The sequence below is a fragment of the Haemaphysalis longicornis genome, unplaced genomic scaffold (assembly GCF_048455015.1).
Source record: "Haemaphysalis longicornis isolate Haplotype H1 unplaced genomic scaffold, Haemaphysalis longicornis Haplotype H1 scaffold_2, whole genome shotgun sequence".
Lineage (NCBI taxonomy): Eukaryota > Metazoa > Arthropoda > Arachnida > Ixodida > Ixodidae > Haemaphysalis > Haemaphysalis longicornis.
In genome coordinates, this window is record NW_027526295.1 from 150839679 (window position 1) to 150858850 (window position 19172).

The 19172-nt window shown below is 45.6% G+C and overlaps 2 protein-coding genes across 2 annotated transcripts in view; one reads left to right on the plus strand and one right to left on the minus strand.

The window, feature by feature from the left end:
* The window catches only part of Atp6ap2 (ATPase H(+)-transporting accessory protein 2), a 571904-nt gene that overhangs the window by 86376 nt on the left and 466356 nt on the right, over positions 1-19172 (minus strand). The window lies entirely within an intron of this gene.
* On the plus strand, positions 129-3430 carry LOC144168352 (lactosylceramide 4-alpha-galactosyltransferase-like). The gene is made up of 2 exons (XM_077697357.1): positions 129-156; positions 2901-3430. Exons 1-2 carry the CDS (start codon positions 129-131, stop codon positions 3428-3430), a joined length of 558 nt encoding a protein of 185 aa, XP_077553483.1.

Here is a 19172-nt window from a genome sequence, read left to right on the forward strand (position 1 = left end):
CGCTTACAAGCCGTGACAAATCCCTTCTTTCTGTGGGTACTAGCTACTTCATTAAGGTGAAGAAGATGATATGAGCAGGCTTCTTGCGAAGCGTTTTGGAAATTTATGGCAAGGCAATGAAGAGCTCCATGAGTGTCTTCAGGCGTGCCCAAAAAGGTACCCTACGGAACCATTCGAAAATAGCTTATAATGCTGCCAAGAGGACTCTCCTGTTCTTAATGTTTAGTTTTACTGTTATTGAAGCTCTGTTGCATGTTTATTGCCTTTTTTGCTTAAAACTATATCGTACCATTCTTGAAAGTCAATTGCAATAAAGTTTTCATTTTAAGAATGCCGCTCCAACTAGCTTGCTTCAACTGAGTACGAGCCCAATCCGAACTTATCCTAATATTGCTCAAATTCTTCGCATGATTCTTATTTACTTGTCGCTATGGATTTCCCCTAGCTGACATGTAAACCATGCCATTTAATAGTTTTGACCGCATTGCATTTAGGTGCGGTTCCTAACTTTCGTTTTTTTCCCTCAAATTCTCTTCGGTGGATTTGGCTCATTTTGAAAAAAAAAAAAAAAAACGCCTCAAATAGCTATCAAGCCCAGGATTTATATGGCGGCGCTTTAGAATGTGTACGAGGGGGGAAGAGAGGTGGCGCGGAGAGAGGGGGGTATGGCCCAAAAAATTTCGGGGGGGGGGGGGGGGGCGGGGGCGGGGGCGGGGGTGCGGCCCCTCTCTGGGTACGACCCTGCTACCACTGTACATCCCAACATGGCCGGCGCCGCGAAGCTATGCCTAACCAGATGGTAGCCAGTCTGGCGCATGCGCAGAAAGTTTTGCGACTAGCGCTCAGACTGTCGTGAAATTCAGGAAACGGCCGTGAAAGCGAGCGAGCGGGCGCGCACGGAATAGAGACATGTCCTATCTCGGCGCCCGGCCCGCCGAAGAGCGTCAAGCTCTACTGAACGCGCCGGCGTTGTAGGACGTTGGTCCCCGCATTCGCCGACGTAGCGTAACCGTGCCGCCTGCGCGCGCGCGCCTACGCTGCCCCGGAGTATAAACGCACATTTAACACCCAAAGCAGTGACGTGTGGCCGGCGAAGATCGCAAGCCGTTGCGGCTATGAGCGGACAAACGCGAGAACACGTCCGCACGCCACCACGGCCGCAACCGAACTCTCTTTTGATCGATCTGTCATGTGGCGCGCGGCATCGCTGACGCTGGAGGCCAAACACCGCTGATGATGATCATGGAAGTATGCGAAGTATGATGGTAATGGTACTCAAGGCGGATGAAGTTGACATAACAACGCACCTTTACGGTTGAAAGCCATATTGAGCCAATACGCCCTGATAGAGTACGCCAGAACTTTCAAGTCTCTTTTGGCTGGGGGTCGGTCGGTCGGTCGGTCGGTCGGTCGGTCGGTGTGCAGTTTCTATGGATATAAGTAATACTTGTGGAAAGTTCTGACAACATCTAAGTACTTTCGAGTTGTGAACGCGAAGCCAGTAACGAACAACTGAACGCCGCGGAGAGCTCTTTCGAGTTTCGCGCGGCAGTAATGTTTTGAAGTTTTGCTGCGGGGTATCTGCGGTGCACCGGCATGGACGGTCATCTTAAAATTCGTTCCTGCCTTCGCTGCGGTCGCCGACTATGTGGATACTTCAAAGTCGCTACTGGTACAGCGCGTACTGCCGCGAATAGCGCCACGGTTCGCTGTGACTGCTGCGGCTGTGAGGTGGGCGTGTTCTGCTCATTGGGTATACTACAACACTGTACGAGTATTGGGGCTCGTACGAAACAAAATCCCGGTGGTAAGCGTCGGCCAATACCCGTCTGCAGGCATACGATTTCTCTTTTTTTGGCTTAACGGTAGGTAGCCCTAACGTTGATCCTACGGCGTGCAACGCGAAGTGACGCTTATTATACGTTGTGCTGCGGGCGCCTGCTAACATCGTTAAACTCAAATCGGAACGTTAGGCCTAATGTCAGGAAAATCCCGAGAAAGCTTCGGCCAATACACGTGCAAGGGTATAAGCTACCCGTCGCAACCAACGTAATTTTTTAAGAGCCGTTGTTCAGCTACCGACGCGGGACGTCGTAGTGAGGGCACATGACGCCAATCACTTGAATCATTACCACGAGCCTATCGTCCTGCACTCATCGCGAGGGCGCCAGGGTGGCTCTTTCTACCACGAAGAACTTGCAACGAAGCCAAAAGGGCCGAGCGCCGGTTTGACATTTTAATGGCGACATAAGAACCTGGAAGCACCCGCACAATCCTCACAAAAAAGGGAATGCACCGGATCCTCTCCACGGATCCTTGTAGGCAGAGCTCGGCCCTGCTTTGCTAGACGGGGATGACCTCCGTGTTTGTTTTCGTGTCCTGGTCATTTCGCATTATTAATGAGTCGCATTAAAAATATAAATACATACATAGTACTCACGAGTCTGCAAGTAAGCGGGTTTTTTTTTTGTTGTTGTTGAAAAAGCAGTGCTTCGCGGGTCTTTACTAATCCTAAATAATTCTGAATTTCCGTTCCAGCCCCTCAAAGCCTACGCTTTAGCCAGGAAGTATACGACAGCTTTTTCGATGGTAAGTTCTTCACACAGACGCCATGGTAAAAATTCACGCAATTACTACAATTCTAGCCTATCGCATAGCGAACAATTTTCCAAGTTTAGCGAGTTTCAGTGGGTTTAGGCCTCAGCTGGTGCTTTAAAATGGCGTAAAAGGAGAGAGATGAAGAGAGAAGCTAACAAACCTACGTACGTGTATACGTACAAGGATATTTTTTTGGTGGAGCCTCGCGTACTTTGCAGTCTACGGTAAAACTGACTGAAAGCTCTGAAACTTTCGGGATCTATATTGCAAGTTCGTTCAATTGCTAATTTTTTTCCCCGCAGAAGTCGTTAAAACCGGAAGAGACCAAATCTGGTTCCTGGAAACTTCCTACCGAAACAACCTAACCGCAAGAGCAGCCTGCAGCATCGAGTCAGCGTGCCGGCACAACCGGAACCACACTGTTCACCTACTCTCGACCGGTAACATCCGTCACTGTCCGTATCACGACATCCTGTCATCACTTGGCAATTTCAAGTCGGAGTCCCTGAACGTGACTGCATTGCTAAAGGACACGCCTTTGCTGAGCGTGTACAGCGGAGGCGCTCTCAACAAGAGCGCCTTCGCGGTGGAACATCTCAGCGACCTCCTCCGGTACGCCGTCCTGTGGCACAAGGGAGGCATTTACCTGGATACGGACGTGATCGTGTTGAAGTCACTGAGCGGAATAACCAACAGCGCCGTTTATGAGCGAGAGAATGGCCCTGTGGCGAACGGCGTACTAGTCTTCGACGCGCGACACCCCGCCCTGTGGGCGCTCATCACTGTTAAAAAAAACCATCAATTTACGTGGAAACGGCAATGGAACATATAATGTTCGTCGATATTACACCCACTTTGCTGTTCCATCCAAGTAACAGGAACTGTACCGTAGCACTGCAAATTTTCTATTTACGTAACAACATCCGATATGTGTGTGGAACTACGCCTGGAGACGCACTTTACCCGAGTGTTTTTGACGCAGGGTTCACACACACTGCGGCTGATCCGAGGTCTCAATAACGTCTCGCATTTTATCGGCCTTTATTTTTCCGCGGACGTCATCGCCACATGAGCCGCGCACGCAGTGCGGAACACATGGAGGAAAGAAAAGGTTAGGAGAGGCCCTGACGTCACATTTGTGAAGCCGAGTCCCGCCATGACTTGAGCCCACGGAGCCCAGCACTCTATCCCATCATCCTTTGCTGTCTCCGGTTTGATTTGACTAACATGGCGTCGCCCTGCCCTCCCGCTTCGAAGCGAAAACAGCTTCGCCGCTAATTCCTCGGTGCGATGTCATGTTCTAAGCTGTTGATTTCGCCTTCAATTTGCCCATTCTAACCCTCACCCAAAGTTTCAATCGAAAAACGGCCTTCGTTTTTGAGATAGAAGGACGATTTTTCAGCTCTTAAGCCTGGCAAAGTAGCGTTTGTCGTCGTCATAGCAACAGGCTCGCGTGATGGCGAACGCAGACGCCTCCGACGGCAGAGTTTTCAAACTGGCCTAATCTAAAAACGTTTGTCGTAGCGACTGCGCTGGTTTTCAAGCGTAGCGAAGCAGCCACATACCAAGCGCCTTAAAAATTTGTCCGTTCTATTCGCCCAAATTTGGCCGCCGCAGTTGTAAACATGTAAGCAACATTGTCCATGGGCTCAAGAAAAATCACGTGACTTCCTCCACACTTTTCGCAATGCATTGGGGTGCTAGGGGCCTCTCCTGAGTATTCTTTCCTCCATGGCGGAACACGACACTTTATCGCGGCGCGGATGCCGAGAGCGGCGATCTGCTGGGGTTCCCGCCAACGTAGGTTCCCGCGTCGTCAGTGCGGTCTACACTCCGACCGTCATTTCAAGTACCGAAGACTGCGTCTGGCAGCCCAGCTTTGTATGGATTTTGCGCCACACAAGATCGTTTTGCAAGGTATGTACCATTCAGCCATTCATAACTGAGGTATACGATGCGCTATCCGCTTCTTGTGCGTCGTTGATGCGGCACCGAATTACCTTAAGCCTAACGTGGTTTCTGTTTTGCAAGTGCGATTAAAACGTATTTACACCGCATGCTTGAAGGCAGCCGTTTGGGGGGAGAAGAGTGAGCGAGAGTGAGGTGACATGGGGATGGTGAATGTACTGCGCAAGCGTTTGTTTGTTCGCGATGTGGGAGCGTGATATTCCACTGATAGCGTCGCGCCGGGCGAGCGAACGCTTACCTGCGGCACTTATTCAAAGTCTTGATAGCGGGACTCATCTGTTTAGTCTCGACCTCGCCGCGGGTAGTGCACGGGTATTCCGAGGATTCTCGAAACCATTGTGATATATGGGAAAAACGAATGCCGGATTGCTCCTCGGGGAGTCCGCGGCGAGTCGAAGGTTGATAATCGAAGAGGCGCAGTGTGGCATCAAACAATAGTAGCCAGGCGGGCGAAGGCTTTTTTGCGGCAGTGATTTTGAGTTATAGATAGCGTCTTATATATTATAAGAAGTTTCTAGCACATGAAGCAGGGAGTTGATAACTCTAGTGGCGCTGTCAGTGCAAGTTTTGGCTTTTGTGTAAAGTCGCTGCACGCCAGGAGTGTGCCGCGCAGAGCTTTCCCGCAAAGCGTTTGCGTCGTGCGGACAAACCAACTTACTTTACGTTGTTGTCCGAGGGCAAAAAAAAAAAACAAAAATATAAGTGAATGTTTCGCAAGGTCATTTCATTGCCTCCGGGATTGGACAAAAAAAAAAAAAAAAGACATGGAGGACGGCCAGTTTCAATGCCGGACCGATCGTGGTAGAAATGTGTTCACCCGAAGCGCAGAATAAAATTGCATACATGCCAGCTGCCCCAGGCACATGCAGTGCTTTATTCAGCGGTTGCGGCCTACGAATGTTCGCCGCGCGGCGTGAAGTTGAAAACCGATCCTCGGGCTTTCGCCGGCGGCGGGAAGCGGAGCGCCGGGCAGTCGCCATCTGAGCACCCCACGAAGGTGTACCCCTTGTCATCGCCTCCTGTATTGCGATGCCCTTGTATAACGTAGCTCGCAGTCGGATTAAATTGGTTGTTCTTAGTGTATAGGTTGTTTTTAGCGTACGTGAAGTGTATACGTTGTCCTCAACATCGTTATGGGCAAAACACGCTTGAAATGCTAATGCTTCCCGTTTAAGAACCTATGAAGTTAGGAGGCGTGTACGTGCTTCTGACGCCGGGAATTTCCGGCCTTTATTTAGCGCGCGACTGGCGTTGCACCTTTAAACACGGCGTGGCGCAGGGAATTTTCTGCGAGCGGGAAAGCGATTCTCCATTCATTTCATTTCATTTATTGCATACTGCAGACCTTCGCAGGTCCAAGCAGGTTGGCACGTATGGTACAAGTAAAAAGTACATATACAGACACTAAAGTAAGGCAGAAATGAAAAAGGAAAAAGGAAAGAATTCGACACACAAGGACAGGTTTACAGAACCAAAAAAACACAGTTAGCAAAACAACCAAAGTGAATCCTTATACAGAGTCTTTTAGGAAGTTCTATTCTTGCACTGTTTGTGGAAAAAAAGAAAATTTAAATGTATCTGTGCATTAAAAATAAGGTGTTAGGGTTGATGCGATATTGGCCTTTGCAGTACATGCTTCTGATGTACATTGCAAAATTGACGCTCTATTGTTCCGCCGTGTGGCTATTGGCACCGCTGGCAGTATTACCCAGCAGCAGCCCATGTGTATCTGTGTGAGGTAAAAAAAAAGTTCCTTGCAAACGAATTCACCACAGTGAAACCAGGAAGCAAAGCACGCTGAGCTATCTATCGCCTAGCTCGCGTTCCGAGTAGATTTTCTAGAAAGCTGTGAGAAGATGATATGACATATTACCGGTGCGATTTTTTTTTCGATTCAAGTTCCACTGAGAAAGCGTAGTATCTAAGTTTATGTCGGGCATACCGGAATCCATCGTGGTTGCTTCGATGGTGCACGGTAGTGCCTTGGTGCTACAAATGAAGTTTGACTCCAGCTACTTTTTTTGGTGTATTTTCTTCCATGTTTGCCTTTCAGTTAGTAGTGGGTCCAAAGGGCAAAGAAGGTTCTCATGGATGAAAGCCTGAAATCCGAGGAGGAGCAGGATCTACGTCTTCAGGAGCACCTGTTCACAACGTTCTATGCATCGGTGCGGCTTACTATCAACACAAATGGCACGAAGGCCAGCGATGTGCAAAAAGAGTGGCCCCTTCTATTTACGCAGTACCACTTCCTGGCACACTTCGAAAGGTACTTCATGAATTGTGCATGCAGTAATTGTTTCTACACTCATTAATACCAATCTGATGGGACTGAGAAAACACATTTATTCAGAAAAGTTACGTCTAACCGAAGCTCATGATTGCCATTAGTATTACGTATATTACGTATGCACCGAAGTAATGCCACACTGCAGTGTACGGTTGATGATTGAACAATATTCGAATTCGTTACAAAAAAAAATGCTTTTTTACACACGCTGTCCCAGCTAATGAGAATAAAATGGTAGAATTGTTGATAAAGATTTTGAAAGTTAGCGGTGGATGGCATACAAAGTGCTTCTAGTTACCTGATAGTTAACACTGTTAGGGCTGCTTCATCTCTCATCCAGCTGGTCATAAAATGTTGGGCTCTGGCTTGATAAGGCTTGTGAACCTAAGGTGTTGGTTTCATCTAATTGCAATGGTGTATAGTACGACTTCAGAGCCTTTCTACACATTTTGTCAAAGCCTTCGTGCTGCTGTCAAACAACACTGGTGTCACAGACACTACTTGTTTTCTGTGAGCCCTGGTTGTTAACATCAGGCTTCTTGCACAAAACCTCGCTTGTTGGATGCTTGCAGTGTGAATCTTCATGCTTGTGTTAGTGTTTGTGGGCAATTGTGGCATTGCGATTTAAAATTTTTTGTAATGACGGAAAGATGACGAAAAATTAAGCACAATTCAGTTACACAATGACATGCCAGCCGTTTTATGCTTCACATTAAAGAATAGCCATTTAACTGTCCATTTTACAATAATGCAAGCGCACAATCCTCTACCTCTATAGTTGCCCCGGCTGCCCATTAAATAAAGTTCTTGTTTATCCTGCTGGCTGCTGATGATTGTGCTGGCACTTTTTTGTTCGTTCTTTTTCCAGACTGACTGGCACGAGACTGCGGGGACTGTTCTCGGAATCGAGCGTGGAAGATCATGAGCTGCTTCATGCATTTTTCCGACACCATGTCAAAACGGAGGAATCACTGCAGTGGCTCCTTCAGACAGACAGGGCAGCACGAGAACAAAGTCGTCCATGGGCGCTGCTCATCGGTCTCTTTCCCCTGATGTGCCTGTTTTTCAGAGAAAATTGCGTCGCTCTTCTGTTGTGGAGGTAAATACTTCTTCACCCTTATTGGCATGCACAGACCAAGCCACACCCTCACACATGCCACAACAATTAGTAAAAATATGATTTCAGGTAGTACTGGGTATTTTTCCAAAACTCGTTCTTTGTACATTGTGAAGCCTGCCAAAAATGTACACAGTTGGTGTGATTCTAAGAAACAGGAGGAATCACATCAAGCAAAAAGCAATAATAAAGTAAAAAGTAATGCAGGAAAAGTGACGTCCTCAATTGGCTTCATTCATATCATCAAGGATTGTCTCTAGGTGCTTCTCAGTACTTGAAATCACGAACTTGGTTTTATTTCTTGTGCGTATCATAGCATCTTAAAAACTTGATGTGGATATGCACCGTGAACAGTGAGCAAGGCTGTTTGGTGCCGTTTGCTATGCGCGTAGGTATGGGTGTCAATCGATTATTATGGGTGGATGTCCATTTCCCCAAATGTTTTTATAGAATGGCAAGATTGTTCACCCTGCAGTCGAGCTTTGTGGGGGCACAAAACCACAGTCTGCTTCTCTTTCTCTTTGTTATGCTCTGTGGTTGTTGGCAGACTTGCAGCTCTTTCAAGGAATAAGGGGTAGAAAAAATCGGGAACATGACATTTGGTTCAGAATTTTTAAAGTTACTCAAATCAGTTTACATGTAGCAGAACTAGCAGTCATGCACTGTTTCTTACATCTTGTTACACTTTTTTTTGCTAATTCTTTGGCTTCTTCGAGCTATTTTACTGTTACTTGTGCTATTTTGTTCCTTTTTATCAATTCACACAAACTGTTTGGCGGCATGTTTTTGTCAGGAATTCGCTTATGTATGACATTGACAGGTGTTTTTTATGTACAACAAAACTCCTTTTCCTTTTTGTGCTCATTTTTTTACGATGCAGCAAGCGTAGTGGTGAGAATGTAAATTCATTGTCTGGGATTCAGGTTAGAATTTTGGTAGGTTCACAGGTGAACTTAAAACCAGAAAAATGCTGTGAATACTTCTACAGCTCTTTCTGAGTTAATTTCACTCACAGAAAATTTTATTGAAGGGACTAAATTTACCTTGTGTTGTGTCTTAGGAACATTGGACGTACCCTATCGCAGAGGCTAAGGGTACACTATGGATGTATTCTGGGGTACACTGTTCACACGTTCTCCTGGTTCATTGTGCAGTTCACAGTCTCAATTGATTTTTAACAAGCTTTCCAAACCAATTCTACTGGCTGAAATTTACGAAGCGCCTACAGTTCCGTTAAACTGGGAAATACTGCTGCTCGAACTCCCCGTACCATTGCCGAATAAGATGTCCAATAAGTTGTGCGCATATAATGCAGTTTTCCGGCTACAAAAGAGATGCAGCAAGCAAAATGTGTGTTGGTTAACCAAGGTTGACAACGGAAATGTAGATGTTTTCTCGTGCATACATTTACAACTTCTACGCCATATTTAAAACACTTTAAAATAATGCTGAAGGGGTTAAAAACTAGTCCGTGTTTCCGTTAGCGCTTGGCAATTGCGTGCTTGGTGCAGCGGAATTATGGACGGAAAGTATTCACATGGTCATGCTACATGAACAGTGTATGCACAGAATCTGTATGTTGTGCGCATGGCAGAAGTGAAATCAACTGACACCGAACGCTCAGGCTATCGTTAACCGTAATATAATGCAGGCGTTATTTCTCAAACCGTAGGCTGCGCAATTTTTATTTTTCACCGCAAGTGGAAAATTTGAGTCAGGTGCTATAAAAATGTTGGGCAGCATCTTGTTATGAGAGTCGAGATGTGCTGGGATGATTGGTTATAAGTCATTTTTTCAGATTCTATATTGTTATCAGTAGACTGCACACTAACAAGTGTTCAAGCTTATGCAATTGGAAGCACCTGTTTCCCCTGAAGTATATTTCTGTGACAAACTCTATGCTACCACTGAAAGCTTGAGCCTGATTCCTGAACCAGCTTTGGTAGCTATGTAATAACATAGCAACCCCACAGGGCACCATGATGCATGAAGTTCAAGCCATTCTTGGCCGCAGAACATAGTGCCACCGTTAGATATGAACAACACTGGTACGGTGGCTGTGCCAGTCAGCTGTTATCTTTGGTGTGCTTTATTGCAGCACCATGCAAAGCATACTATAACATTCTACAGTAATTCCGCAACAGCGTGCTGGTAAACGAAGACAAATTTACTCGGTGCAATGCGCAAATGAGAAGTCACGTGAAGGCAACTTTGCATCATGCCCAGCAAGAGAAACGCACGCAGAGCGTCTCTTGTGCATCATACCACTTGGACAAGTCATTCAGGAGCTACATTGTTTGGTTCGAAAGCTAGTGATCATTTTTAAGTCCCCAAAACAGGTTGTTGTGTTTGCAAACACGGCATCTGACTGCATGATAGTTCTGTGCAGGGTACCCCATGCAATTACACTTGTAGAGACGTGTACACCTGGATTACTAACTGGTCCACTTGGGTGTTATATGTTGGGCTTTAATCCCAATATGATGGTCCAAAAGTGATAACACAAACTTTAAGTTTGGGTATAGCAGAAACTCTGAGATCTGGAAAGTCTGGCGGGGTGGTCTGTACACCGAGTGCCGATTTTTAATTTATGACTTGGGTTATACAATATCAATAACAAGGGAGTCATTTCAGATAAGATCGAACAAAGCATGGCTGTCGACCTCTTCAATTCGCTTGAAATTTTTTACCTCATTCCCGCATGTATATAATGTGCGGATTCACAAATATTCTCGGTGGAAAAAATTGTGGCCGAATGAAAAACAATTTGGAAAGCACCCGCGTGGACCCCGGCTGCTACCTGCCCCAGCGCCGTGGCCAAATTTAGTGACGTCTACCAAAAAATATCCACATCAGGCGAGAATGGTAATTTTTATGCTTAATCTACGCCTGGTGTACATTTCGCCCCCAAAATATGGTTGGCTAGAAAAACATATTTTTCTAATAAACTTCCAAATCTTGCTCAGAAACCATTTTGTTCTGTACTTTGGAAGCCAGTATTATGGTAAGTGCTGGAGCTATAGCATTCAAATTGTATTGAGGGCTGCTCCTGGCAACCACTAATAAGGGCCGTAAATATTGTGTCTGTGCAAAAAAAAACGAAAACACTCCAAGTTCAGAGGCTTATCTAAAAAAAGGTTTCAATATTGTTGAAATTCTCCCCGGATGTTCACCTGTGTATGTACTTCAACGATAATTAAAAACATGTTGCATCATTTTGTTCTTGACGCGCCTACAGCGCGAGAAAAAAGCCTGGTCGGCCAGGTCTTCACAAGATTCTGAGACACGAAACAGTGAGAGCAACTTCCACCGAATGTGCAGACATTTTATCATTTTTTGTACCAAAGGCAAACGATTACATAGATAGTATTACGGAGAATTCAGAAGTGAAACTGAAATTTTTGTGTGAATTTTGGAATGAAAATAAAGTCTGCACACTGCTAAACGTGTACTGCTTAAAGAAAAAATGAAGGAACTCAAGGTTCACACGCATTAAAAAAAACGCTTCTTCGAGTTTTATGAAGCTTTTCACAGATAGTTTCGTTTAAATTTGCTTGCGTGAGCCAGTTTGGTCGCTAATTCAGTAATTGAACCAGTGTGTCCGGAGAAGGACCGAAGAGGGGCCCACTACCTGGAGGCGTTACCCGCGCCGGGGTCGTGTGTGGCCGATGCCCGTTTTTACTACTTGCCATGTGTGCTGCCGACCGGACGGACTTCCGTTGAACCTCTAATTTCAGGCGAACGAAAGTTACGTACAGGTGAGTTAAAAAACAAGACTGCGTGCACCTTGTCGAATAGCTGATCTTATGAACCAAATGTAGCGCATCATGGCAGGAGTGCGCACAAGAAAAGAGCGTTGATAATGTAAGACAAAGAGTGACCGCGATTGGGGAGATCTAGAGGAAGCTCTAAAATTAGAGCCGAAGAACTTGATATTGCGCGTTTTACCACCAGCGGTTTCGCAACCGCAGGAAAGGTGCGCTGTATCCGCGCTGTGCAATGATGCACGATATTTGTAGGGCTCACAGAAGTAAGTTTAGAGGAAAATATCTGTGGAAAGCTTTATAAAACTGGAAGCGTTTTATAAAAAATACGTGTGAGCCTGGAGTTCCGTTTTTTCTTCAAACTACAAGTTTTTTCTCCAAACTGTACAAGTTTAGTGATGTGCAGATTGTTTATTTTCGTCCCAAAACTTACACAAAAATTTCAGTTTCCCTTCTGAATTCTCCGTGAGTAATCGTTTTCCTTTCGTGCAAAAAATTATAAAATAGCTGCACATTCCATGGAAATTGCTCTCACTGTTTCGTGTCTCAGCACCATGTGAAGACCTGGACGATTAGGCTTTGCTCTCGCGCTGTAGGCGCGTCAGGAAGAAAAGGATGCAACATTTTCTTAATGATCATTGAAGAGAATTTCAGCAAAATCGAAGAAGTGTTTTTTTGAATAAGCCCCTGAAATTGGAGTGTTATCGTTTTTTCTTCAATGTTGCGCGCCAGTTGCTGTTTAACTGTAGCTTGCACAGACACTATATCTACGGGCCTTATTTGTGCTTGTCAGGAGCAGCCCTCACTAAAATTTGAAGGCTCTAGCTCCCTTACTTACGATAATACTGGCTCACAAAGTACAGAACAAAATGCGCTCTGAGCAAGATTTGTCATTTTATTAGAAATATGTTTTTCTAGCCAACGATATTGTTGGGGGAAATGTACACCAGGTGTACATTAAGAATAAAAATTACCATTCCTGCCTGATAAGTATATTTTTTAGTAGGCGTCGCTGAATTTGGCTGCGGCGCAGGGGTAGGTAGCGGCCGGGGTCCACGCGGTGCGTTCCAATTTTTTTTGTCGGCCAAAATTATTTCCACAGAAAATATTTGTGAATCCGCACATTACATGCATGCGGTAATGAGGTAAACAAATTTCAAGCGAATTGAAGAGGTCGAACAGCCATGATTTGTTCGATCTTATCTGAAATGACCCAAGACACATTCAGGCACATTCACATCTGGTCTTCACATCTGGTATTTCGGTCCTGCAGGACCACAACGAAATAAATAATACCCTTCTTTAACCTCCACCCCGGTTCAGTATAGGGGCAAATGGGTAGCTTTAGGACAATCAAAATCATTCAGTTTGCATGGTGGCATTTACTGAATCTGCACTTTTAGTGAGGATACAAACATGTATGTCCGCAGAAACTGGTTATGGGCTAAAAAATTGTGCAACATAATATTACATCTTATCTTTCAGGAAACTTGCAGGCATGAACCCAGAAGAGGGCACCCGGCAGTCATCTCGAAAAATCACTACCATTTACCCCAAAGTCCGGACCGCTCTCCAAAAATTGGAGACATTCCGGAGCAAGTGGTTCGATTGTGCAGCCCTGTTTTGAAGTCCTCAACTTTAAGTTTTGCACAACCGTTTTATTTTTTTACTTCATTCATTCCTTTGGTTTCGTAATGCCTATTTTTTTAGTAGTCTTGTACCATGTAGCACATGTAGTCGAAATAAACGTTCCAGCCTTACAGAAGTGTTTTAATTCACTCATGGTGAGGCCACAGTTGTGGCGCAGTGCCGTGAGGACACTCTTGTCGGCAACGTTTGGCAGTTTTTGCTTCCTCTTAGTGTGAATGTAACGTGTGCTTTAAGCCAGTTTTTGTTTTTTGCTTGAATTTTCACTGTAAACGTTTTTTGTTCAGTAGCAGCAATGGGCTTTGGGTTATTCATGATAGTTTATTTTATTTTTAATGTCAGTTTGTACCGCTGATTAAAAAATAGCGGGAATGAAAATTCAATGCGGATTATCTTCATGTCAGAAACTTTGAAAACATCTATACAAATGCAGCATTCAGCCTATCTTGTAGGCTGAATGTAGCTTGTAGCCTATCTTCCGACTTAAGCCGATTCCAGGAGAGCATGAAAATTTGGTACTTGACAGAGTGCGTGATATTGACTTTCTATGAACTGTTAAGGTGATAAATGTACTGTGTGCTACAATAGAGCTTTTGTAACGTAACACACACTTGCAGCATACGCATAGCCAGAGAACTTGCTAGGATGCTATGCGTTTTTATTCAGTCTGAATAGTTTTGCATTCAGGAGCTTTAAGAAAAGGCTCAAGACTGTTTTGTTGCTGCTTTTGTTGCTACGATTTCACTGACGCAATCGTCTTGAGCTTGCAGCTTTTTTAAAGCTTCCTTAATGCAAAACAATTCAGATTGAATAAAAGTGCTTTGAATTCCAGCATATTCTCTGGCTGCACGCATGCTGCAAGTGTGTGTTACGTTACAAAAGCTCTATTGTAGCACACAATACATTTACCATTTTAACAGTTTACGGTAAGTGTGCATGTTTACTTCATTACCACACATGTGCCATAAAAAGACACTGCAACACAATTCCTGCATTTAGAAAGAATAGGAAATGTTCTGTAAACATGTTGTACGGTACATTTCCTGTAGTCTAGTTGTACAGAACATGCTCTATTCGCTATAAATATGGGTGATGTTCCGTAGCCTAGCTGCACGGGACTTGTACGGCTTCCCATTTGTACGGAACATTTCCTGTATTCAGGTAATATGGAATGTGTTCCATAATCTATAACCACGGAACACGTCCCATCACCTGATGCTACAGAACATGGGCCATAATTTTGTAGTACGGCACATGTTGTGGCAACAAGGTTAGCATGAACATGTCCCGTAAATTGATGGGTATTTTTTTAACAGTGATGGACGCGTGTGCGCGCGTCTATCAACCGGGCGTGTGGGTATCATGCGGGCAAAGTTTAATGTCGTTGCTACCGAAAGACGCTGTATTTGGCCGAACCATGGGCTTCCTACAACTGGAGACGTTTTTGGCCATCAAGTACGAGACGTGGCCAAGATTGTTCTCGCGGGAGTGGACGGGGCGGGTTCTGCAAAGCGTAAACCGTAGCTACGGCCTTCACTTCTGGAACAAGCTGACCAAAGGAGCCCGCATTGTGCCCGGGTCTGGTTGCGCGATGGACGTGCTCGCTTCAGCCCACTGTCCGCTCGTGTATGGGCTGGCATCCTCCCTCCCTTACTTTTGATGGCGGGCTGAAGGGGGACTTTCACTGCGGAGCATTCAAAATAGTGGCCCTGCTTAGAATAGGAAGTAAATGCCTCGTCACACGAGCCCTGGAGTTTCTGCACAACCAACATCACTACCCTGTTTACGTTGTCATAGGACCCTTTGATGTCCAAGATTGTTGTCGCAAACGGCCGGCCAAGGTGCTTAGATTATTTGTCGGCGCGTCAGCATTGGCCTTGTTGTTGTTGTTGGTCCAAAAAAAATGGCTCGTACCCACTCAGGGGGATTGGCCAGGAAATGGGCGCTAACTGAGAGAAGAGAAAAAAACTAATTTGGATTAAAAGAAGAAAAGTGAATAATTACAGAAAAAGGTGAGTATGAGCGGGAGTAAAAAGATAATAAGTAAACTGCCAGAAAATAAGGTGCGGTAGCAGATAGAGCTCACCAACTACAAAATCAGCACAAATGAATAAGGAAAGGATTGGCCGAAGGACATTCGTGGAAATTGTGTAAGAAAATTAAAGAAAGAAGATTCGGCAACGAAGGGGAGGCAGAGAGCGGGAAGGCAAAGGATACAGGCGCAGACATGTTTTTAAGAGCAGCCCGCCATCTTGAATTAGCTGCTAGCACGGCAGACGGCGTGATTCAAAGATGAATGAGTGTACAGCGCGGCAAAGATCCCCGCGGCAAAAACCCAGTACTGTCGCCACGAATGATAATATTAGAGGAAGAGTGAGTGGGTGGGCCAATTGATTAAAAGGGTTTTCCAAATATCTTTTTCGTAGGGAGGCAAACCGTCGGCAGTGGAGGAGAAAATGTTGTATAGTCTCTAATTCATTGCAAAATACACAAAGGGGTGAAGGGGCCAGATCACAGCGGCCGCGGACCGTATACGGTGTGTACCATCTTCTTCATCGTCGATACGTGCGGCATCTTCTTCTAAGGCGAAAGGCTTAAATGCCCCATTGTATATAAGGTCGCCGCTGTAGCTGTTGTAGTTATTGTACGATTCGAAAAATGGGTGTTACTGTAAAGAGTAAACAAAAATTACCTTGAGTTCGTATGGAAATTGAACCTGTCTCTTTAGAGGAGCCCAGCGCGTTACCACCGCACTACGTACACGCACGTAGCCAGCCCCGGAGGCCAGTTAGACCCGTGCGTGCCATGTGACAACTGAACGTGATGACACGTAAGTAGAAAAGGTGCAGCCCAGCCGCGAATATTTCTGATTTTGAGGAAGCAGTGGCATATGTCACTACTCTGCCTGCTCAAGTATTTTGCGCCAAAATACGCGAAAATGAAAGCGAAAAATGACGCAAATCACTCCCTAGGGTGCAGAATATGCCATTGATCGACTTTCCAATAACTCAGCACCCGGTCCGGATGGTATCTACCCAAAGATACTTAAAATTAGAAAGCCCGTAATATCTCCATTGTAAGCCGCATTTCTCCAACAGTCACTCGATACATGAATGGTACCGGACGACTGCAAGATTGGTCGTATTACTCCTTATAGAAATCAGGTCACCGATCACTGCCCAAAAATTATAGACCAATCTCCTTGACTTGTACTCCTGGTAAGTTACTCGAGCACGTCATATCTTCTGCAGTTATGAAATCCCTAACAAAGCATAGCTTTTTTTAAAAATCAACCCGGATTCCAGTAGGAACACAATTGAAAAACATTTATTTGAACTCGTTACCCATCTTCATCAGGCCGTTCAGGACTCGATAAAAATTGATGCCATATTTATTGACTTTAAAAAAGCGTTCGATAAAGAGTCCCCACACTCACCTACTGATGAAAGAAAGCGGGCTCAATATACATAGCAAAATTATTTCCTGGGTTACAAGTGCTTTAACTAATCGCTACCAACTTGTTTCCGTAAGACATCATAGCACAAGTTAAATCTGGTGTTCCTCAGGGCTTCGTACTCAGACCAATTTTATTCCTTATTTACAATAATGATATTAACAACAACCTGCATTCAACAGTTACATTGTTTGCAGATGACTGCGTTCTATACAAACTAATACCTATGAAGACGCTAACATTTTACAGGCAGAATTAAACAGAATTTCTCTTTGGTGCGAGCAATGCAAATGGAAACAAATGTTTCGAAAACTAAAACAATGACATTTACTAGCGTAAAGTTCAATTCAGTTCATATTTTATGAATAATATTTGATAGAAAATGTGCCTACGTTAAAATATTTGGGCGTTCATTTATCTTTAAACCTTGCATGGAATAGTCGCATTAATGAAGTTATTTCAGAAGCAAGTATAACTTGCTTCAGAAGTAGAAGACTTCGTTAGGCGACAACTGTAGTTACCAAATTAGTCAACAAAATTTTTAGCTTACACAGCTTAAAGGAGCACTGACGCCAATTTCCGGCGTTAATATTATTGCACAGTTCGCTCCCTTCACTCAACAGAATACCCTGGCTGAAATATGAGCGGCCTGTGATGCGAAGAACATAGTTTAATTGGATCTCGTTTATCGCGCCGACGGAGCAGCGCGCGGAGCGGCACTCAGCAAATGGACATCAGTGTGACATCATCCAGTGAAAGCCAAAAGAAGTGACGCGGCAGCGCTCGTCAAAAACTCGTGACGTCACTTCATGCGCGCGGCCCCACGAGCGGAGAGCGGGCGCAACACACTCTCAAGCGGGCGCCGGTGACGTCCGCACAAAGAGGTGAGGTCAGTCAGGGATTCTGTCATATGCGCCGTTCGGGATGAAAGCGCGGGAATTTGAAAGAAACGATTTTCAGGCCGTTCAGTGTAATTAACTATCGCGCGCTGAAGTATTTGAAGTGCTGTTTCAGGTTTGCCAGGCCATTAAGCATCGATAAAAGCAATAAAAGTGTAACATAAAATTTTCGTGTCAGTGCTCCTTTAAGTTTGTCCGAGGATAGAATACGACTGTTTAATATGGAATCCAAATCAAACGTACCTAATAAGCAAGCTCGAATCTTTACAGAATAAAGCAGCACATGCGTTTTTTAGTACCCGCCGCGGTGGCTCAGTGGCTAAGGCGTTGCTCTGCTGAGCACGAGGTCACGGGTTCGATTCCCGGTCGCGGCGGCCTATTTTCTGGTGGAGGCGAAAAGCAAAAAACGCCCGTCCTCCTCCAGCCACCTCCACCCCCACCTCCACCTCCGAATATCTCCGCATGCGCTCACACTTCTAAAACACGCCAAAACTCTCCCGACCATTCACATTGTTTGGACGCCTGGTCATGCTCCCTCCCCGGAAATGAGGCGGCTCACGCCGCTGCCCGCGACATTTTACACCGGGCATTCCCAAGGGAGGCCGACGACACACCTCCAATCGCCTCGGCCAGCCACTCAGTCCCAAAAACACACACGGACATCTTATATCATTATCGCCGGGAGCGCCTCCTTTACCCTCCTCCTCACCCATCACTCAATACATAAGACTCGAATCGGGCGCCGAATCCAAACACAGACTTACTGCAACATGAAAATTTTGCATCATATTTCACCAACTGTTTTTCCCTCCAACTGCACAGCATGCAATACACGAAACACCACCTATCACCTCGTATGGGAATGCGTCAAACATCCCAACCCAATTCCATCACCCACATTGGAGCAGTGGGAGCACAGGCTGACCAGCTTCCAGTTCGAGGATCGGGAGTTCCTGATCTCCCGGGCGAGGGCTGCTGGGGGGCATGAAGGTGACCTGGACTGAGGCCACCACCCACTCTCTTTCCCCCTCCCCTTTCCCTTAGAAAAATAAATGTTATTCCTCCTCCTCCTCCTCCTCCTCCTCCCGTGTGTACGAGATTTCGGCGCCCGTCAAAGATCCCCAGGTGGTCAAAATTAATTCGGAGCCCTCCACTGCGGCGCGCCTCATCGCCTGCTTTGCGTCGGCGCGTTAAACCCCACAAGCAACAAAGCAAGCAAGCAAGCAAGCGTTTTTTAGTGCGCCAGCGCTTTGGTTGCCACTACTGTACTTTCGCGGCTGCGATGGCGACGGCTTCGTCACCGAGCGAGCGAAGGTATACTCGGCGACAACTTAATAAGAACGGCACCAGAAGTTGCCGCTGTGCCTTATCACCGTAGCCGGATGTTTCTCCGCGCGGCGCAAGTAGGGCGTTACTGGGAATATTTTGAACATGGCGT